The following is a 23,557-nucleotide window of genomic DNA, read 5'->3' on the forward strand; positions in this document are numbered from 1 at the left end:
TCAAGGTCAAAACGCCCAGATTTTAATGGCTGGGATTGCCTTAGCCATTCTTCACCTCAGATTCAGCGCGCGTGCGTGTGTGAACCAACGATCAACTCTGCTAACTGTCCCAGCATTTAATATCACCATTTTAATCAATCCGGCATGAGGAGTTCTCTCGATCACTTTCATAGCAGCTACTAACTTGCATCGGATCTTGCGTTGAAATTGGGGCTCTGGGCTGTGTGTGTGTGTTAAATCGGAGAGCTGGATTTAAAAGGTGCCGAGAGGTAACTAATCCGCTTTAACTGATCTGACATCAGACAGTAAAGCAGATTCGAGGCTACTGCGCTCCAAGCATCTCTCCCCCACCTCCCGCGCGCTTTTTTCTCTGGTACGAATGCTCGACCTGGGTGCATTTTAGAGCCAAGGAGTTGGACTGTCTGGCTCCACAAACAGGTGGAGAGGGAAGTGAAGACGGGGCGGGGAAGGCAGCTTTCCAAGAGCCAGCCTGTCCCAGGATCTCTCGCAGAGGGCGCTGGATCGTAAGGCTCGGCTTGCGCGCGCAGCCTCTCCGCGAAAGAGCCCCGGGCGGCGCACAGCTGAGCTCGGCTTGTGTGGGGCAGGCTGTCCTTACCCGCTGCTCTCCTCTCTCCGACTGTCCCCCCTCAAGTGTCCGTAGCCCGCCATCCCCTAAACCTGCTCTGCTCCCACTTAGGCTGCTCCTGTCTGAGCTCCTCAGCCCGGCGAAAGCCGAGAGCCCAGGGCGCCCCTCCATGGTGCGAAGCAGCCTCCAGCCGCGCAACGCGGAAAGCCGCGCGCGCCAACCTCTCCGCTCTCGGCTTCTGCTTACCTGAACGGCCAGCCTTGATTGGCCCGCGCCGACTTTGCCCCAAGTTCTTCGCGCGCGCTTCTGAGGCGAAGAGGCGAGGCGGGCTCTGAGGAGAACCGAGCGCGCCCGGGGCTCCTCGTTGCCCGCGAAAGAGCGTGAGGAGAGGGATTTAAACTTCCCTCGAAGTCGCAGTGCTAAGAGTTCCTTCGTCCGTTCCCTTTTCCCGTTTTTCAGCGGGAAGAAGAACGGCAGGCAAAGCCCGGGCAGGTCCTTCCCATTCTTCAGGAGGAGGAGAGGAGACCAAGTCAAGAGGGGCGAGAGGCGAAATTGCCTGGCTGGAGGCTCCCTTCGCTTCACCCACAGTTGTCTTTCTCGTGCAATGTTTAAAGAAGGAGCGAACAGCCCAGCGCCGAGAAGCTGAGGGGGATGGCGCCTGTGTGCGACTCGCTCGCTGCCTGCCCGCCTGAGTTAGGAGTGTGTTGTTCGCGCTGAATGTCACTTGAGTGCAGCCTGGGAGAGCCGCTGCCCCCATACACCCCGCCCGCTACTTTCCCTCCCTGGCCCTGCCGCCGCCGCCGCCACACACGCGCTCTCGCGCACACACAGCGCGCGCGGGGCCACCAAGCACCAACCAGGCGCCTGGGCAACGCCAGGCAAAAGCCTATCGCGCGGCCGCCTCCCCTCCCCTCCTTCCCTAAGCCTCGCCGATTGTCCCGGAGGGAGCGCACGCGGCAGCCCACCCCTCGCGCGCGCGCTCGCTCGCTCCTCGGCGGGCTTTGCCCTCAGCCGGGGGAAAGCGGGCAGGCGGCGCAAGCGGCGGAGGGGATTCGTGATTCCTTCTCGCCTGCTGCCTGGGCTTAAACTCTCTCAGGGACGACGGTTCCCTCAGAACTGGAGAGTGGCCGAAGTCACACAGGCTGAGGCAGGTGCGGCAGAGACACACAGCCACAACCGGTCCCACACAACTCGGGGGCAGAACTTGAAAGCTGCCTTAGAGAGAAACAGGCCATTAGTCACAGGATGGCCTGCCGAGGGCAGCAGTAGCAGCAGCAGCAGCTCCCTAAATGTATCTTCATCCCCTGTTAAGGTACCTGATCCTTTTAAGGTGAGATTCCAGGGAGGAGCCTGGTGTGCATTATGGGGTCTTCTACAAGTATAAAAAGTGTGTTTGAGCTGCTTCACGCGCTTTGGGCCACGTGGGAGTGTGGCTAATGTCAGAATGTAGAAGAGAACGTCAGGTACGTTCTAAGACTGACGTATACATCAGTATAGACATATACACACAAACCAATTAGCCACGTATATGATATCTGGACGTGTCTACAAAGATAAGAGTTCAGTCTGGTTCTGCCTCACAGTAGACTTCAGTTTCTTTCACAGCATGAGGGTTTTTGTTGTTGTTAATTACCTTCTAAACAACCATCTCAAAGCGATTTACCCATAAGATAATTTAAAACAATTTAAAACCCCAAAACAACAAATATACCTGTATGCTTAGGGTGTATATAAAGATATAAAAGCAGCATGTTAATATAATTTGAGATTTACATTTTATATTAAGGAGTAACAACTCCCAGCTTTCTTCCCAACTGTTTGTGAAAATAACATGTTAATATAGGGGCAGACAATGGTGTCAAGGTGATTGAAAGTGGTTTGAGAGAGGCTCTGTTTTCCATGATGTTCACACTTTTTGGGGGCTTCGGACTGTGACATAAACTCCAGTCAAACCAACTTTTCTCGATTTTGAAATTATACAATAACCCACAGATCTGTTTACCAGAGGCACAGATTGCCACTCCCTTCTTAAAACAACCCTCATTTATCTGGTGATGGGGTCAGTTTTCCAAAAGACAGTACATTAAAATTTAAGTTTCAGATGTGCTGGTTGGATTGTGCTGAAACCACTCTCACAGTTTCACTTATTCTCCCCTCCCCACACAGTGTGCACACTTCTGGCATTATATGTTCCTAGCTTTACTACATTTTGAAATCTACTTGGAGAAGTAGCTAGGAAATTAGCATGTCGTCTAATTCTTGACACAACTGCATTGTGTGATGCAATTTTATTGTTTTCTGCTTCAGTACTACTGTGGTGTTTTCTGCCCTGGGAAGAAGGGCTGATGTAAATTTAATAATTAAGAATAATAATAATTTTCAGCATTCCTCCCCATGACAATTTATAGACCAAATCTTATGATTCAAAGCATTAAAATGCCACTCTGATTCTGAAAGTTAACAAAGAAGAGTTAAAACATAAAAAGAAATATGGTGTAAAACATGTTTTTAAAATTACATATCTGTATATATTTATCAATATGTTAAGCGCCATCTATGTCTTAACATAGGCCACTGTACCTTTGGGCTTATTCTTGAGTTTCTTGAATAATCTCTAGCATATCTGCAGCCCTGCTTTTTTCATGAAGTAGAGAAGGGTGAACAGCGGTAGTGGGGTAGTAAGTAGAATGAGATGTAGAGCGAAAAAAGTTCTTGCCTCATTTACAGTTGTGCATAATCTCCATGTGGCAACCTGGCAACCACCCAAAAGCAACATCCCTCAATATTCATACATACCTGAAAGCGATGGAACTTCCTTCTAAGTAAAGGATCAGGCTGCAAGTCTTGCAGGACTGGCCACCAGCTTTAGCATTGAATTACACTTACTAAGGCAGTATCTATTGTGAAGCATGCAGGTCCTTGTGAAACGCAAGTGCAGGAGAATTTCCAGATGGATTTTGCCTGATGTCTTGATACCATGCCTCTTGGTTTACATGCAAAACATGAAAGCCAGTTTTTGTTGTTGTTTAGTCGTTTAGTCGTGTCCGACTCTTCGTGACCCCATAGACCAGAGCACGCCAGGCACTTCTGTCTTCCACTGCCTCCCGCAGTTTAGTAAATAATAAAAAGTTGTGGGGGTGCAGTTTAAAATTTGGTTACTTTTTTTGTTTTTACAGTAAATTTTCAGGGGGTCAGTTTTTGTTGGGACAAATGTTGACAAAAGGAGATAATTCAAGCACATGCACAAGTTTTGGAGTGCACATCCATTCAAACAAGGAATAGTAAGTAGAAATTATGTCCCAAGGCCCATGTCTAAAATCAAAACCACTTTACACACAGCTCTTTCATGTCTCTCCCCACGTCCCCCAGATGAATATCTTGCTTAGCAAACAAGGTTGGTCTCTGTGTTATAGCAAATCAGATGGTACCACGGCTCAGGCTATAAGTGTCTTGGTCATTGTATCACATTTGTTTTGTTTTATTCATGCTATCATTTATAATGACAAGGAGAGTAAAAGTTCTGAGTGTCCTAACAACAATATCAATTAAATAAAAAGAAATAGTAATCTGTTTTGGCTTTTTAGAAGCAGGGAAAAGGCACTATTCATTAAAAACCCAATTCACTGTGAAGTATTTGATCCAATGCACCTTTAATGAATGTTCCAGATTTTTGTTGTGTACATATAGCACAGCACAAGTGTCACTGTCTATAACATTCAAAATGCACCAAGGCTCATTTGGAACCTAAACAAGTATTTGCAAGTTTAAGTATGAGAAAAAGCCACAGATGGGGAATTCCTCAAGATGCCTCTTACCAGAAAAGAACCAGTCTGTTGTTGCTCCTGTGGAAAATAAAATCAAACAAGCCACCACAGTAAGAGCAGCCTGAAACAATTTAAGAACACTGGCTAATTAGAAGATTATAATCTTGGGAACTCTTCCTTCTGAAGAACTGCTAATTGAAAATATCCACAACACCATCTCATCCGTCTCACACATAAAATTCCTCCTCAGAACTAAATTTTGCTGCAGTACATACAAACATATCAGAAAAGGCAGTTGGTACCTTCATCTGAGATCATGCCCACTGGTTATTGGTGTGCAAACAAACCCATCGTGCATCCAGAATTTCATTCTCACCTGTTTCTTTCCCACCTACTTCTTTACATTTAAGCCCACTTCATAACCACAACCCCCCTGTATGAGCCTCTTGGGCTTGCCGATCGGAAGGTTGGCAGTTTGAATCCCCATGAGGGGGTGAGCTCCCGTTGCTCTGTCCCAGCTCCTGCCAACCTAGCAGTTCGAGAGCACAACAGCACAAGTAGATAAATAGGTATCGCTGTGGTGGGAAGGTAAATGGTGTTTCCATGTGCTCTGGTTTCTGTCACAGTGTTCCATTGCACCAGAAATGGTTTAGTCATGCTAGCCACATGACCCGGAAAGCTGTCTGTGGACAAACGCTGGCTCCCTTGACCTGAAAGTGAGATGAGTGCCACAACCCCATAGTCGTCTTTGACTGGACTTAACCATCCAGGGATTCTTTACTTTTACCTTACTTTCTGGGGCTGATGGGAGTGGTGATCCAAAACAGCAAGAGAGCTATGGCTAGGTGAATGATGAGCTACAGACAGTTGACTGTAACCTGGGCAAAAGCAAATTGTGGAGAGGAACAGAATGCAGCTCCTTAGCAGCTTCTAGCGCATGACTGGTTGCCAGGAAGGGACCCTGAGTAAGGAGCGCTCTTGCAAAGAGGTGAGTATATGCTACCACATTTTGTTGCAGGTTCCATTTGTCTTTCCTAATCCTAAATGTAATTAATAACTTATTTATTTGCAGCCAATCTGTATTAATACTTAATAAATGCAGCCTTTGCATGGTAAACACTCCTTTTTGTTGGACACAAGGCCAGCCCTTGCTGTAGTGAAATCATAGTCCTGTAACCTTGATGATTTTTGATTGAATCGGAGCTTTAAACAGGAGAGTTTGTCGCATTACTATTGAAAAGTGCTAGCATTTGTTTTAGTGTGCCAAATCTGATTATGATGTTATAAAATTAGATCAAAGATGAATGGCTGTACAGTAAAAATCCAAAAACTGCATGTGCAAAATAATGAGAAACAGGGTTCCGTTTCCTTGCTACAAACACAATTTCTGAAGTTCTAATTATACTCTGTTGTGGGGAGAAAGGGGGAGGGGGAAAGAGTAAAACTGTGTTGTTTGGGGTTATTTAAAGATGGCTTGAAACCACTTTCACAGCCAGAACCTACACATGCTTACTCAGAAATAGACCCCACTGATTTCAATGGGACATTTCCAAGTATGTGCATATAGGGAGGGCTGCAGCTGTGCTGTAGGACCTCTATATGTCCATTAAGAAGTTTCACTGAATTCATAGAGACTAATTCCCAGTAACCCGGGTACATGTGGATAGGGCAACAGCTTGTTTATCTGAGACTGAAATGGCTTAAGAGTTAAGCTCCTCCCAGAGGAATTGCAAGTAGGAATGTCTCTTAAAAAAATAAGAGAGTTTGTCAGATATAAGATGGGCTCCCTAGTCATATTGGGTTGAAAGGTGTACCAGTACTTTTGAAAGTGGCACATGTGCCTCCCACACACACTTAATCTGATCTGCCATGAGTGAAATTGTCACGTGATCTTTACAAAAAAACAAAAAACAAAAATCCAACATCACTTGTTTCTGAAAATGTACATAATACCTCAAATTGAATCTTTTCCCTAAAGAAATCTGAAAGCAAAGTGCCCCTGAATATATGGCTTCCTTGTGGACTTCACTTCCCCATTAGTAACCTGCAAAATTATTTGGACATCCTGGTAGTCCCATCAGTTTTTGGAATTAAATAGAATGTCTCATGGAGGGAGCTGTTCCTCGCAGTGTCATGTGGCCTTTGAGTTTTGTTTTCATATTGGGGCTGCCCTGAAATATATACCGTATTGGCCTGAATATAAGCCACACTTCCCCCCCAAATTCTGCGAAAAGTTAAAGTGTGGCTTATATTCACGACCTTACGCCACCGGCAAAGCTTCCCTTCAGGAAGCAGCCTGGGTATTGTCTTTTTTACTCCCCCCCCTCAATTTTAAAGGTGTGGCTTATTTGTGGGTGTGGCTTATATTCGGGCCAATACAGTAAACCAAATATTGTCAAATATCCTTCAAAATGTTTTGCCTGAATAGAACCCTCCAGATTTGCTTCCATTTTATCTTTCAGGGACAGCAACTTCACCTAACAACACTTCTTTCCAGGTGCTCACTTGCCTGCAGTTTAAGAAGATTCCACCTAAACATTAGGAAGAACTTCCTGACAGTAAGAGCTGTTTGACAGTGGAATTTGCTGCCAAGGAGTGTGGTGGAGTCTCCTTCTTTGGAGGTCTTTAAGCAGAGGCTTGACAACCATATGTCAGGAGTGCTCTGATGGTGTTTCCTGCTTGGCAGGGGGTTGGACTCGATGGCCCTTGTGGTCTCTTCCAACTCTATGATTCTATGATTCTAAGCCTGCTTAACCTGGCTGCTTTTATTTTGGAGAAAAAGTAGCCATGGTGGTCCTGTTTGGAATGCATCCAGATCAGGGCCCTGTGCTGGTTTTCTCGTGGAAATTGCTCCCTTCTGGCTCCTTTCTTGAATGTGCTATTTACTGGGTGCAAGCATGGTTGTTTAAACACCTGACAAATGTCCTCATGAAAGGGAAAGAGGCTCTGTTTCTCTTCTGGGTTGGTTGGTTCATCTGCACAGCAGCTGTGAGGAGATCAACACACGCACACATTTCATAAATGCACACTGCAATGTGGCATTGGCGCCTGTGTCCCTCTTCAAGGAAGAAGGGATCTACAAGGAACGGCAGGAGGCAAGCGTTTTTGTTCGCAGTACACACTATTCACAGCAGAAACATCTGCTCTACATGACACATGAGGTCACCACAAACACATGAAGACTCAATATGCATGTATGCGCTGACATAGTTTACTTGCGTGCAATAGCAACTGCTTTGGCTGGGAATTGTTCTATACAATTCTGGCTGGCTAGCCAGTGCTCTTGGGAAAGAAGCAGCATTGCCTAGGTCAAGGACAGGGCACTGTTTTCAGCCTGACGAGTGAAAAGACTTGGTTCACATATAATAATACTTAGCTTAGGGCTGGCCCTAACCTAAGCCGACGCTCAGTCGGCTTCTAGCAGTGGACTTGAGAGAGGGTGCTACCTTGTCCTTATCAAGCAGCAAAATGTATTGGGCTGGCCCTGGCTAAGCCATGTTTAGCAAGTGACAAATTAGGTTGTTCCATGGATGATCAAGCTAACCATGGGGTGAGATGGCCAAATAAACCATGGTTAAATTTGAGTTCTGGGTTCACACATAACACTAATCCACATAGGCACCAACTCCTAGCGGCCGAGGCAGTGATTTATGTGCTCCCTTAGTATAGGGACAGCCACCAGTTATTTAATGATGAGAGAAATACTTTCTGCAAATGCCCAAGAGACCCTCTTGCCTTTATTGCTGCAGGCTTAGAACCAAGTCCTGAAAAGCAAAATCATTCCTGGTGTTCAGAGCTTCAATGGCACAGTGAAATAGTCAAGGTAAGTTGAATTTAAAACACATATATTTCTTTTTGTGTATGTGCACATGTATAATAGCATTGTGCTAGATTCTGTTCTCTTATAGGAATTCCTTATGTGGATCACCTTTGTGTGAATAAAATTACAAGCAGGAAGCTTCATTTTGCACACCTAAGCAATCTGGCAAAGTAAGGCGTTAAGAACTAATTTTATGTGGTGCAAATTCATGTATGCAGAGTGCAGAACTGACAAAAAGGCACAGGGAACAAAAGTATGACATAGTACTTGTTAGCAAATAATAAAAATACATTTTTGAGTTTGCATTTATCCAGATTCATTTCAAGCTGCTGCAATGTTATAGCTCTTTTATGTTATTTTAGTATGTATGAGGTGAGCTACCCCACTTTCTATGAGCAAAACCAGATTCTTTTTACCACTGCTGATTCACCAAGTGTGTGGAGGAGTTGCTGTTTGAATCCCACTTCCACCATGGTACATTTACTTCGAAATCTTTTTAATGCTCCCCCCATATATCTATACCATCTCTTAAACTATAACCCAGTAGCTGTGGTACTGTGGTACTGTGGCCAGACAGGCCTTTATTGTTTCTTTTGGGGTTTTATACGTTTACTGTTGTTACAAATATACATTAAGTTCAACAGACAGGCTCCTGTTTCTATCCCCTGGCCCTACCTGTCTGCTGTGCCCAAGGGAAGTCTGCTACAATTAATATATTGTTGCACACCACCCCAATCTCCAAGCGGTGTGAGATTCCAGGGGTTCCAGGTGCTTACTCCTGGAACTTCTTTATTTGTGTTGTTTTAAAGGAGACCATCTTGGCTGTGAGCCCTGGAAGGCCTGCACCCTGCCTTACTGGCCCTTTCCCATCTGGCCTGGGAGTTTGGAGTGCTGACTGACTCCAGCTACAAAAGCTGAAGCTGTTGAACAGATTCTTGGGCTGGAGTATTGTTTACGGGGGGTTGAGAGAGCTGTTGCTATTATTGATATTATTGTTGTATCTTTCATTTTAGACCTTATGATTTACGTGGAAATTGTTTCCATTTGGTTGTGTACTTTTTGATGTGTTTTATTTATTGTTTATGTTATGTTTGTAATTATGTAAATCTCGTCATGTTGTAAACTGCCTTGAGCGTAGTTTCAACTATGGAAAGGCGGTGTACAATTGTAAAATGATGATGATGATGATACTCAGGGTTTGTTTTTCCTTCCGAATGAGGCACAGTGGAGAATGTAGTGTCTTCATGATATGTGGCTTATTTATACATATATACAACCTGAGCCTGTGATGGAGGGGTTCACAGCATTAACATGCCAAGAGAGCCTTGTTTCTTCCATAGCCACAGCCTTGGATCTGAACAGAAACCAAACAGCATTCTGTCACACTTGGTTTTCAGTGTGCTTCTTTTCCTCTAGCTTACATCACTGCAAACTCTCTGCTCTCAACTCCAGCTTTGTCCTTCTATCTGTCTGTGAGTTGAGGGAGTGGGCCATGCACATTTACCATTCCCCTTAATGGTCCATCTCCACTGGCGATCACCTTACTAGGAAACTAACCTGTCATATATTTTCACACTGGCTGGATCCTAGGGTTAGAAGGATCTGGGCATGTAGCTGACTTCCTTCCCTTATCTTACAACAATATAAAACTGGGTTATACTGGTGTTGGACCACTGGTCCATCTAGCCCAGGGGTCAGCAAACTTTTTCAGCTGTGGGCTGGTCCACCATCCCTCACACCTATATTTTGAAGGGGGGGTGAACGAATTCCTATGCCCCACAAATAACTCAGAGATGCATTTTAAATAAAAGCACACATTCTACTCATGTAAAAACACGCTGATTCCTGGACCATCTGCGGGCCAGATTGAGAAGGTGATTGGGCTGGATCCAGCCCCCAGGGCTTAGTTTGCCTACCCATGATCTAGCCAGTATTGTCTATTCTGATAGGCACTAGGTCTTCAAAGTATTAGGCAGAGATTTTTCTTCCCAGAACTTTTCTGGGGTGTTCTGCATGGAAAGCATAGTGCTGTCTATCTGCCACAGAGTTGTGGTTCCTCCTGTAGTTCTCCCAGATTGTTTGTTTCATACTTAGTCTGTCTACAAAGATGCAGCTTCTGACATACTGGGAACCATGTGTGTAAAAGGGCACCTGTGCACCTGATTCCTAAGGCTAAGTTTTTGCATCTAACACTTTTGAGGGGAAATGTCTAATTCCCAGCATTGGATCTGGAACTTCATGACAGGCACAGAACATTGGATAATGCTGCCAACTTGGACACCGTATGGAAAGTGGGATAATTAATGCTGCCCCTTGTTACCCTTGACAGGGTGAAAGAGTAGCCTGGAGTTAGGTTTCACACCCGTCCAAATCAGAGACCTGCATTTTCAAAGCTGACAGCATTAACAGACTTCTGAGTGGGCAGGAATGTTCAAATACATATACATTTAGCCTTGTTGAAAGGCCATTGCATATCACGGGATGAAAGAAAAGTGCAGCTGAGCCGAATAGTGACCTTAGGTTTTGTTAGGAGGGCGAATAAACACAGCCAGGCTTCCAAATTAAAAATGCAACACAGTTTTTGCAAGATACATTTTAACATTTTCACTGTGAAAATTGGCATTTCCTTAAGAAAGAGGCCATACCTTAACTGAGTAGGTTTTCACAGAAAGTCTGTAGATCCTGAGAACAAAATACAGCCTTAATTATGGATAACATGCAATGTGAACTTCTTGACAAGCTAAAGTTAGCAAGAAACATACAAATGAAAAACAGAGCGTCGCACGCACAATGGGTGACCAGCAAGACCCTTTGAAGCCCTTGTGTTTGTTACTGAGTTTACCAGATGGCAGCACCCTTTAATATCTCTCCGAGGTGCTGACTTGCATTGCATCATTCCGTCAGGGAACTGAAGCAACTGTTATTTTGATTTCTTTTTGCAGATTTTTCACATGATAATTTCACTTTTGTGTCAAAATGCGACAAACACTGAGATTGCCTGTAACGGCTGAAAGAAACTTAGAAGAGTTTGTTTTTAGGAAAAGAAACTTTTATAATATTTGTGTTTTCAGCTTTGTATTTAATGTGGTATACAGGCATTTGTTAATAAGTACTTAAGAGAAGGGCCAGGCTGTTTACTGGTATTATTCTCTGATCTGCACTGAGTGGGATTTTTCCAGCCATACCACCCATGTTGATAATTGCAGTTATCTTGGGTAAACTGTTATAAGAATAATTATGAATCACCAATTCACTCATAAGTATCATGGTGGTGTGCATTGAAATAATGAAAACATAGTAAAATTATAAGTTCCCAAAATACAGAAGAAATGACGAACACTGAATCAAGTTAATTCTGTAAAAACACTTGTGGAAATGACCATGAGAATTGTAGGTGCCTCTCTGATTTCAATAGCAACAGGGGCCCCAAAGCCTTAGATAGCATAGAGATTAAATGGATATTATTAGGTACGTTTAGATAAATTTATGATACATTAACATGTTTGTATAGTTACATAGGCTACGAATGGGGTCTGAAATAGGAGTTTCAGAGGAGGCAAAAAATAGTTGTAAGAGAAAGTATACACCACCAGGGAACTTGGAAAGATATATGGTGTCCGTGGTGTGTCAGCATCTGTGGAAAAAGCTGACAGGCAGGCCTAAAAGTCATTCAGCTCTAAACCTTGTTTTCTTTGCCACACTTGAAGGTTTTATTAGCTTTCTGTCAGACGCTGCAGGTTTAAGGCTGAGGGCTTTGCCCTCCCTGCAAATTATACATTTTCCTCTCTCACCCATTAAGCAAGCGGTCTGACTTCTGTCAACTTTCATAATTAAGGTGTTTTTAACTCCTTTACATCTGTGATGCATAAAGAAAGGGGGGGGGGGACTTTCAATGAAAAAAAATGACCTCTGGAAACGTTCAGCAAAACTGAAACCCATACAAAATAGAGATTAAAGAATCAAGAAAGTTTGAAAACGTCACTTAAGAGTGTGACAAATTATTTATTTTTTCAGACCCTAAACTTTAAAGTAAGCAGCGCTGGCTGCAGAAAACCGACATCACAGACATGTGATCAAAAACTGCTCAGTTCCATATAGGAGAGAGACATGTTCTTTGAGAACCCAACCTGAAAGTTTCAGCAGTTGATTTAGACAGCATCATTTAAAACAACACCTCCATCTAGTGGCTTTATAACAAAAAAAAAGTTAGTAAATTCTTACATAGGCTTTCCTGAGTGTTTTCACACATGGACCTCCCTCATACATAGTGTCCTATCACCTGATCATTGTTCACTAGAAAATAAAAAGTAGAAGAGAGGTTTTTGTAATGCAGATGAGTGTTCTGGTCAGTTTAGTTTGCAGTCCTGTTACAAACTAAGGCAAAGTTACACCTAATGTTAAATGTGGGTCCTTGCATCTAATGTAGGAATGGGCAAATCTTCCAATTACTGTTTCTCTCAGTTTTGAATTTCTTTTTTGTCTTAAGTTCAATTTTCCATATTTGCACTTTTAAAAAAATTCAGCATTTATAGTGGAAATATATGTGAATATACATGTTAGTATGCAGTTTTGCCTGATATTTTCCTAATATCTGTACAGTTGCCCCAATGTATGCATTTCTCTACACATTACTCAACGTTGCAAAATTCAGAGAAGGTCCATGTCTCATGTTCCATTACCTCCAGATATAATTCAGATCAATAAGGTTTTCATGACTGTTTGGTTTTGGAGAACCTTTATCTTTACACTCAACAGCCACGTCACCAAAAGGGAGGCCACTGGTGCCTGATTTTCAAAAAAATATTATAATTTCTAACCTATCTTTTATGAAAAACTCCCTGATTTTATAAATAAAAAAGCAATGACAAACCTTAAGACAGCATCTTAAAAAGCAAAGACATCACCTTGCCAACAAAGGTCCATATACTTAAAGCTATGGTTTTCCCAGCAGTGATGCATGGAAGTGAGAGCTGGACCATAAAGAAGGCTGATCGCCGAAGAATTGATGCTTTTGAATTATGGTGCTGGAGGAGACTCTTGAGAGTCCCATGGACTGCAAGAAGATCAAACCTATCTATTCTTAAGGAAATCAGCCCTGAGTACTCACTGGAAGGACAGGTCATGAAGCTGAGGCTCCAATACTTTGGCCACCTCATGAGAAGAGAAGACTCCCTGGAAAAGACCCTGATGTTGGGAAAGATGGAGGGCACAAGGAGAAGGGGATGACAGAGGACAAGATGGTTGGACAGTCTTCTTGAAGCTACTAACATGAGTTTGACCAAATTGCGGGAGGCAGTGGAAGACAGGAGTGCCTGGCATGTTCTGGTCCATGGGGTCACGAAGAGTCGGACACGACTAAACGACTAAATAACACAGATCTGGGCCCTTGAAGGTAACCACTGTATAGGCAAACAACAACAACTGAACTTTTTAGATTTAACATAAGACATCAGGAATTGGGGGGGGGTCTGTTTCTGCAATAGGCCACTAGCCCAGACATTTTTATAGACACCACTGGAATTGCTACTTTTAGTTTATATTGTTATAGTTTGGGTGTTGATTTTTTTAAAAATATACACTTCTTTCAACAATATTATCTGCCATATTAGCAGATTATTCTAGTGTCAGAGCAAAATGCACACCAGCATGCTTCCAAAATGGCCCTCCCCTACTAGCTGGAGAAAATGACACCAGCACAATCGCTTTTTACAATACTTAGTAAGAGAGCAATTGGAAGTGTTTGAGAAACCTGGTCCATATCTTCAGTACCTCATAACTTTATTTCATATTGCAACAGACAGCTTTCATAAAGAAAAGGTGCTTTGCCACAAATTATACTTGTTCACACCCTTAAGCCAGGAGCAAATATAAAAACAGCTAGAATCACTTCATTCCCCACCCCCTCCCTTACTGATTCCATGTTTCACAATGTGGTCCCTTGGCCAGATATACAGCCCTGAAAGCAGGAGCACCTGTGGGTTCCCTGTTTATAGAGCAGGTGAAAGCAGCCCAGAGCAGGCAATGGATGCTGTGAAGGGGAAAAGTTGACCAGCAAGCCATTGGTTCATATTGGGAAAATGATTTACTGTATTTATTAAGAAGACTTTGTGATGCTAGTGACGTTTGTTGAATTAAGGTCACGTCCTCACCATACCATTGGAAACCATACCTGGCCTTTTCCAAAGTATCCTGGGAAATGTAGTTTAAGGGTGCTGAGAATTGTAGCTCTGCTGAGGGGTAAACTACAGTTCCCAGGCTTACTTGGTAGAAGCCATGATTGTTAAAGTGCTCTAAATGCATGGTGTGGGTGTGGCCAAGGAGTCTGGTGACTAAAGTTGTCCCTCCACTGACACAAGGCACTTTGATCCTCCAAAGGGTTCCATCAGTGAAATTGGGAAGGAGGCAGTTTTTGCTGATGCCCATCTCTCCTGAACCCCGCATCTCTAGGGGTTTAGAGGACCTCTCAGCACAAGGTAAGAGGTGGTGTGGGAGACTGCTAGATCAACAATTATTCCAGCAGTGGAGAGACACCACTGGATGCAACCATATAGATGGAGTTGCTATAAATTTATAAACGAAGGTCAAAACTGGATCCTTAATTGCTAAAAGTGTTCCTGCAGCAACTAGAAATGACCTATTATGTTTGGTGTACAGTTACTTTAAAAAAGAGAATATGTTGTCTTGAAAAACAAACAAACACAAATATGGCAAACTGTGTTCATTAATGCAACCTAGTGCCCTCCAGATGTTGTGGACAGAAACTCCCACCAGTTGTAGTCCGGAGGGTACCAGGATTGGCAAATATAGGAAAGTAGGAAGCCACCTTCTGCGGAGTCAGACCATTGGTTCACCTTGCTCAGTATCATACACACTGACTTGGCATCAGCTCTCTAAGGTTTTAGGCAGAGGTCCTTCCCAGCCCACCTTGGAGATGCCAGGGGTTGAATTTGGGAGATGCTGTGCCACTAAGCTATACCTTTCCCCTAAGAAGTCCGTAAACATGTTCTGCCATGGCTACATTACTTTAGCTGTAGAGCTAAAACTAAATATACTTAATGCATTATTCCTTAATGGAGGGTTGTGTGTGTGTGTGTGTGTGTGTGTGTGTGTGTGTGTGTGTAGCTCTCCCCTCCCACCCCCACTGATGACTCCAACCTCACCAGTTTCTCACAATTTGTCTCACTAGGATTTAGGTGACTAAATATTTGCCGGGTCAGATGTTTGGCAGCAAAACATTAAAAGGCAGGTGCTGACACTAAGAAAAGAAAAGCACCCTGAGGCTGCAAAAATGTCTGCATTTCTCCTCCCCTCCCCTTTTTACTCCAAGTAGCTGGCATATATTCATCTCTGTTTTCATGAACTCTAATGATAATGAGTTAAGCTTCACAAATGGAAGACGAAACCCTCATAATTAGTTGAGCTGAAGTGTTGAAAGGAATGAAATGGGGTTTGTTGGCTCTAACATTGGATACACAGAGGCCTGTCTGTTTGGTGCATTCACGACCAGCCTGAGTCTGGGGTGCTCTTCCCACAAACACTGGTCACCTGCTGAGAGCCTGAATTGAATTAGGTTACATTATAATTGGATTTTCCTAAGGCGCAGCATTAGCATTTTCCATGATCTCACCCTTATTAGCCAAATCACTAATCAGGAATAGCACAGTTACACTGCCTGCTAGTTAAATTATCTGCTGCTATAGTAGCTATTTAAGCCAACTTCCAACCCATGCATAGAGACCAATCTTTCCCATCTTCCTTTAGAGGGAATTCACATTATTCTCTCACGGCTGAAAATGCAATGTGGTTTTGACTTCCACAAATATATTTTAAATATATATATATACTTTGGAGAATTGTAAGTTTTAAGGCTTGTTGTACAGGTTCCATTATACGGTGTGATAGGGTCAGGGTGATTTGTCTCCTTGATATATGAATGTAAAAATGAAGCTGTTCAGGGAATCGGTTTAATTGCAAAGAAATCCCTAACCATGAATTGTATTCCATTGTGGCTCAAATACTTAACACACCTAATCCTTTAAGATTATTCTTTTAATGCTACCATCTCCATCCATTAACTGGAAATTAAATGACTTTTAAAAAAAATATTAAAGTGGCAATTATGTCAGTACATAATACACAGGGAAAGTAGATGTGTCTTCCACAACTGACTGACAAGTCTACTATAGGGCGCTTGGTGGAGTCTAGAAGGATATTGCTGTATAAAGTTAGATACAGACATACAGAAATTCCTGATTTGATAAGATGGTCCAATGGCTATCTGGCCAATACAGTGTCTGAGACCAACTACGCTAGAAGTCTAAGCTCTGATAGAATCCTGCAAGGACTACCCCATTAGGAGAAGGAAAGGTAATGCTGTAAGCAGATTAAAATCTGAAGTATTTTCTCAAACATCTGCCATGCTTGTTTCTTTCACATTTTAAAATGCAATTACATTTAGGTGCATTACATTTGTTCTCAAATTGTATGTCAGGGGAAATTATGTTTAATGTTATTAAAGTGGGTAAAACAAAGCTGAGGCACAATCCCAGCACCCAGTTTTGTGTGCTTAAGTCACATTTAAATCATTTCAGGGGTTAAACATGCCAAACTCTGTTCTGGCCTTAATTTTCAGCTCAAAATATGACAGTAATTCTAGAAATATTTCATTCACATGTATATGCATATACACATATATCACCGATATGGTTTTAATTCTGTATCATACATTCAGATTTCCATCTGTATTCAGTGTAAATGCAAGCAAGTTCAGGATGCGTGTGCTTTCGTGTGTTCTCTTTTTTTTAACCATAGATTTTTAATTCTGGCAATAGAAGACAAGTTATTATTGAGTATTTAGATTGCAATATTGAACCTTACAAGTAGCTATACTGATATGGATGAGACTGTTCTGAATAATTGGCTTGAGGACACAGTAAGTATTGTCACAATCAATACAGCCCAACATGACTACTGACCATTATAAACGGTTGATGGATTGCTACTGACCCACCAAATCAATTGCTGCCCAATAGCCCTCTAAGGTGGCCCAGCAGGACTTCTATGAAACACATTTGTTCTTCTGTCTGCAAAGGGTTGCCTAAGTACAGAGACTGTTAATCCTCCAAAGCAAAGCAACAGTGCGTGTCTGGTTGGCTACACTTGAAGTGGTGGATCACACACTGTGCAAGCCAGTTTAGCAGACTAACGTACTCAAAGAGATGCACTGTAGAATTCAGAATGGCAACGAGATGACTCTTAAACTAAAAATGGGGACTGAGACGCAGCCCAACCGAATAGCAGTAAAACCAAATACAAACATTTGCTGCAGCAGCCAGTGAGTCAGTTTGCTCACAAAAATGCTGGATTGCCATGTGGTGGCCATAGAATTTTACAGTGAGTAGGAAGTTTAGAGGTCATCTGCTGCGACTCCCTAGCTCAGGGCAGGAATCGGACTATTAAAGCAGATCTACAACATAGAGGGCGACATAGAAAAAAGAACCGCCACTTGCTTTACTTTTAGGCACTGAGTGACAGTGAAGTGGGGGGGGGGGTACTACAGTCAACCCTGACCAAATACAGGGTTATAGACCACACAGTAAGCTCCATGTGGATGGGACAAACATCCCATTAGTCACATTTTATATGCACAACTCTGCTTGCAATACCTCACAGCTCCTCTGGTGCCCAGAGGTAAGGTCAGAATTGCCCTCTCCTAGATCCGCATACAGACGTTTTGCCTTGCAAACCACCATAACACCACTCACTTGCACATTTCCTAAAACCCTTCAGACATTTATTTATAATTGAACAGTTGCAACTGGTTTGGTACAGTCTATTTTAAAAGAAAGGTGTGGGGGGCAGGGCGGGGAGAAAGTCTTTCCACAACAACAACTATAGCTGGAAGTGAATCTATCTCTTTGCCACAGTCATAGAAATCTCCCATTGTGTGTATGTTATATAATGGTATATCATATAAAACAGAGTGCAATAGGACAAGAAAATGTAATGGCAGTTACAGGCGATGTCAGGATGGCTCTTTGTCTTTGCTTTGGTTCGTTCTCTTCGTATGGTACAAGTGGGAACATTCGTTTTCTGAGGAGGCATCTATGAATAAATGGATACATATGTGAAAGAAAATTATACATCTTCAGTTCTCCAGCTTCACTGTCTTAATACGTATACCCTGAGCTGAATTTTTTTCCCAGGATTAAAAAACATTAATAAACTAATATTATGCTATAACAACAACAATAGGAATCATTAATATTCTAAAATAAACCAAAAAGAGAAACAAGGACACATTGGCTCGAATCCAGACTAAGTCAATCATGAAATGAAAAAGCAAAGTCTCAAAATGGAGCACATTGGTTAGTTTAAAGCCCAAAGCATCTTGGGTCAAGAGACCAGTTTCTTCAGAAAAACTCCAATAGTATTACATGCTAAATAGGCTTCTTGTACTGGTGCCTTCACCCCCTCCTCTTCTCAGTTTGTGATACATTAGACAGTTGGGAGCAGAGTTAATCCTGTGCTAGAAACTCAGAAATCTCTTGCATAATCCTGGTTGGATTGTCCATTTATTTCATGTATTGTGGCTGCTTATATCAGCCAGGGATGAGGAAACACTGCCGTAAATGAATAATATCCCACAGCCATGTCACACAAGCAAAATGGATCTGTCCAATGCAAGCCATTGGTGGCAGTTTGCCAGGCTTCTATTGACAGAGGCAGAAAAGGAAACACTTAATAACCTATGGCATTTTTAAGGTGAATAACAGTTATAAAAGTACGTGTTTTCCAGTGCCAGCTTAGCATACAAACAAAACCTAAGGCCTATCCAAACCACATTCAAAGTGGGAATTGGAATGGGATAATTACTGAATCAATACTGTACATCCACATTGCTCCTCCTGTCCAGAGACATTTAACTAATTCCTCTAGGCTGTTGCAGACAGACCACTAGTCACATTGCATGACTTGCTCACTTGCATTCTGGAGACTTCATTCATTGTGTAGTTGGTTAAGTAGACACCTTACGTGCCATTGCTGCTGAACTTGGAAAGCAGCAGGACAGATGCAGGAGACAGACACAAAAGAGACAAGGAACAGAAAGGTGGAGCTGAAAGGGGGGTTCTATGGGATAGAGAAGTAAAGTATGGGATACAAAAAGAGAAAACAGAGGGACTATGTAGACTGAGGTGCAGAGAGAAGCATGGTGCTGCAGGGAATAGAGAGAGAAAGTGATTGTGTAGAGGGGAGGGGAGCAGATGGGGGAGGGAGGAAACACAAGCACAACACATGGGAGAGATAAATAACACTTCCAGGCTGTCACTATTTTGGGATTTGATTCAAAAAACATACCAGCAAATTTAGGTTGCATAATTGAAGTTGATTTGGCACTCTTGTGCAAAAAATCTCCCACTTTCCCCCAGAATTGAACTTTTTACAATGAGGAATGGGGTGGTGGGAGAGCATTGAAAAATGTGGGATAACAATGGCTTGATGCAACAACATATACACTCCCCACAAACAAATTGTAATAAATGTTCAATAAACATGACATCTGGACGTGACCGAAGACACGGTGAGCTCTATAGAGCACAGAGGAAGAAGAAAGATAGTGATCACGTTTTTTAAGAAAGGGAGAGCACAAAAGAGGAAAGGTTAAAAGAGAAATGGGCACAGAGAATCCACTAGTGACACAGAGACAGAAGGGGAAGCACACTGTGAGGAAAGAACCAGGATGATTGAAAAATGGCTTTTCATCTAAAGTAGTGATGCAACCTTCCTGAGTTAATAGAAATGTAAAAGTGATTGAGTTGTGTGTGCCCCTAGTATAGAGAGAGCCATCAGTTATTTAATGATGAGAGAAATACATTTTGCAAATACTCAAGAGACCCTCTTGCCTTTATTGCTTCAGGCTTAGAACCAAGTCCTGAAAAGCAAAATTGTTCCTAGGGCTGCATTCAGAGCTTTAACAGCACAGCCCTCATTTAGTTAAAGACAGTTGAAGACTAGAGTACTGCATATACGGATTCATTGGCCCTCAGAGTGTCTGGTTTCACTTGAACCCAGTTGGTACTGGCTTATTTTGAAGTATCTTTTTAAGAGAGTAGGACTGGGAAGGGAGGATTGGCACAAGGTACAGCTCCCATGCTAAAAACATCTACCATGAATTAGGGCTCATTGAATTCAGTGGGACTTGCTTGAAAAAAATGTTTAGGATATTAGGATCAGGCTTCAACTGTGGAGGGGAGAAGAATTTAAATATTCAGTTCAATTCACATTTAAAAGTGATCCTACCAAAAAACTGAAAAGAAACAAAATTGACATTCGATCTACAGTATCCCTAGCTGCAACAAATCTTTGTTGCTGTCCTCAGATCCAGATACATTTGGAACACTAGCAAAGTGAGAAACAGATGAGAGAACGATGGGGAAAAGGCTAGTCTTTACTTAAGCAGCAATTGCAACTGTTTCAATTTAAAAGGTTAAGCAAATCAAACACTCACAACTTCAACTCTTTCAAGGTTGTGGCATCTATATTAGTGAACAAATAGCATGGAACTAATTTTGTATCCCCTCTCCAGATAATGGATGAGAAGGCAAAGATTTTCCATATGTTAAATGAATGCCTCATGAAATCAACGGGGGGAAATACAGCCCATTAACATCTGGGAATTTGAAGTATATTACTAGAATACCAGGATTACCAATGCCATATGCAATTTCAATGCAAACCAGAGAAAGACATGTTCGTATAAAGATGCTTTGATATCTTCCCTAGGCATCCTCATACCAGATAATCATTATACTTGAAACTTTTTACAATCACCTTGACCATTAACTGTTAAACAGGAAATTAATAAATCTTAGAACATTCAATTCCGAAGGCTGCTTTTCTGAAACCATACTACTGTTTAAACTGGGGGTGCTGTTGTTATTTTTTATTGTTGAGCTTCCTTTTTGAGGCACTTCCTTCAGCAAAACTATGACTCTTACATCAAGGCTATTTCTGAATGAAAAAAGTGTGGTATTCAAGGAAGTACAGTTTTAAACACATGGGTGGAATAAAAGTAGATTTAGCAGTGGAAAAGATAATGGATTTAAGTATCAAAGCAAGCCTTTTTTGTGTTGTTTATCTCATTCACTAATGATTGTTTTTAAACTATTTTGATTCAAAGGGTCTGATCATGGGTTTCTTGGCTCTGGAATAGTATCTAGGAGGAGATAAGGTGTGAGATCAGGGCATGTGCAATTCCTCTCTGGCTCTGGATGGCCACCTCAGGCAGAAATGGATACCTGAGCTGGGAGATAGTTCCTGAGTTTATCTGAAAATCTACTTACCCCATTACATTGAACTATCTTTGGTTTTATTTATTTATATTTATATCCCACCTCTTTTTCCATAATGATATTAAAGGTAGTGCACCTAGGATTCCTAGGTGGTCTCTCGTCCAGGTATGGACCAGACCAAGACTTGCTTTAGCTTCAAGGAAGCAGACAACGTCACATGCCCTCATGACCTGGGGACTTCCAAAGTCAAGGATATCACACATACAGCTATCTTTGTCCCCAACACCATGAGGAGAGTGATGGTCAAGAAAAGCAGTGTGCAAAGCTAAGGCCAAAGCCTAATCTTCCTTTGGATTAAAACCTGGTGGCTAAACAAGAATTGTGTCTACCCTTTGTACGGGGGTTACATACAACCCAAGTCATTTTGCTGCCCAGAAGAACAACAAGGTGGCACCTTCTTTCCATTCCACATACAGAAAACTGACCACACTGGCAGCTCAGTCTTTCTTTGACAGTGGTGATGAGACAGCAGCACCTGACAGCAGCAAGCAAGCTGAGGGAGTTCAAGGCAAGCCACACAGAGCTGTGTGTCCTATCTTCTAACACCTTCTAGCATCTGCTGCCTGAGGCAGTGGCCTCTCTCTGCCTAACAAGAATGCCATCCCTGGGTGCTACCAAGTAAGAGACTGTTTTGAAACCACAGTGACTTGAAGCATATGCCCCTGAAATTTGGTGTTGGCTCTTCTTCGAGGTACCTTTCACCCACTTCTGGTTCAAAGTACAGCAATAAATCAGTATGGAGGACGTAGCTCTACTATGGCCACAGCATAATGAAAGCTGCCATCATAACTAATGATGTCAAGGGATAGATCAAGTCTCCCTCCGCTGTCTATTAGGAGCTTGGCATTCATCTTGATTCTTTTTACAGAAGCTGCTGGGAGGCTGTGCCTAATGAGACTAGAAAACTAATTAGTCCCAGCTAAGTTTAATGAAAATCAGGAGGGTAAGATAGGAGTGCATTGCAACTCTATTGTTGTAGGTTAGATAATGTACAAAGAGCCTCATCAGCTTTCCGGCAACCTAACTTCAATAGCAGATGTGCTGGAAGGAGAAGCTTGTGCTTTATCAGAGGCATCCAATGTGGCCTTTGAAATCTCTTTAATCCCTGCCACAAATTTGCACCAACCCTATGACTGTCTATGGGCAATCCTTCCACCCCTTCTTTTTGCTTTCACATCCTGAATATCCCTCCTATACTGCATTGTGACTTTTCTCTTGCACCAATACATCAGTGGCAGTATCTGCAGTTGCCCTAGGACACATGTAGACCCTATCTCTGGAACTAGGAAGAGAAGTGTTTTTATTGCTTACAATACCAGGAACTGTATTTTCCTGCCATGGCTCAACAATAAAATATGTGACCAGATTTGGTGCCCTGTGATCAAACTTTATTGGCTCTTCTTGGATGCACTATATTTATTTTGAAGGAAGATCCTGTTGGATTATGTTGATCTTCCATTCTTCACCTCAACTTAACAAAAGAAAAATCAAAATTCTTTTACTGAACTTTGAATCAGAATTCACCTGTGGAAATAAATATGTGCACATGTATATTATATTATGCAATCCAGCTATGGAACCAAAGTTTTCTGGTAAGAGGACAGCTGGAGTGAACTTTAAAGGTCTCGCTACACACTTGAAATAATACATTTGCAACGTCAGAACTGCTCCTTAGCTTTTCTGATTTTCCCCATTTGTATTCCCACTCCTAACTCACTAGGCTTGTATAGGCAAAATAAGTCACTAACGCCCTTGAAAAGATGTGTTTAGAGGAGAGATTAGTGGTATCCCTTCATCTGCGCACTGTGAGCTATATACTAGCCTTAAATAATAAAAAAATGACACATAGTCAAATATTTAGCAATAAGACACCCAGTCATTGAATTAAGGTTTTCATGGAATAACTGTGGTTCCCAAATACAAGTGCTGGGGGAACCAATCTTATTGTATGCCCCCCACTAAATGGACTTTTGGAAGCAAAACTGACATTGCTTGCCAGAATCACAAGTATGCAAAGAAAGCCCTGAGCAATAAA

General features: G+C 42.3%; 2 protein-coding genes across 2 annotated transcripts in view; both read right to left on the bottom strand.

Annotated features, from left to right (window-relative positions):
- The window catches only part of NDNF (neuron derived neurotrophic factor), a 35,409-nt gene extending 33,524 nt beyond the window's left edge, over positions 1-1,885 (bottom strand). The window contains exon 1 of the mRNA XM_083460345.1: positions 833-1,885. The gene's annotated coding sequence lies outside the window, so the exon portion shown is untranslated. The remainder of the gene's footprint in view (positions 1-832) is intronic.
- Positions 1,886-16,887: 15,002 nt separating this feature from the next.
- Positions 16,888-23,557, bottom strand: part of TNIP3 (TNFAIP3 interacting protein 3) — a 63,581-nt gene continuing 56,911 nt past the window's right edge. The window contains exon 13 of the mRNA XM_083460349.1: positions 16,888-18,274. Coding sequence (XP_083316475.1) covers positions 18,195-18,274 — 80 coding nt within the window. The 3' untranslated portion in view covers positions 16,888-18,194. The remainder of the gene's footprint in view (positions 18,275-23,557) is intronic.

This window comes from Podarcis liolepis (assembly GCF_965112155.1).
Source record: "Podarcis liolepis genome assembly, chromosome: 9".
Taxonomy (NCBI): domain Eukaryota; kingdom Metazoa; phylum Chordata; class Lepidosauria; order Squamata; family Lacertidae; genus Podarcis; species Podarcis liolepis.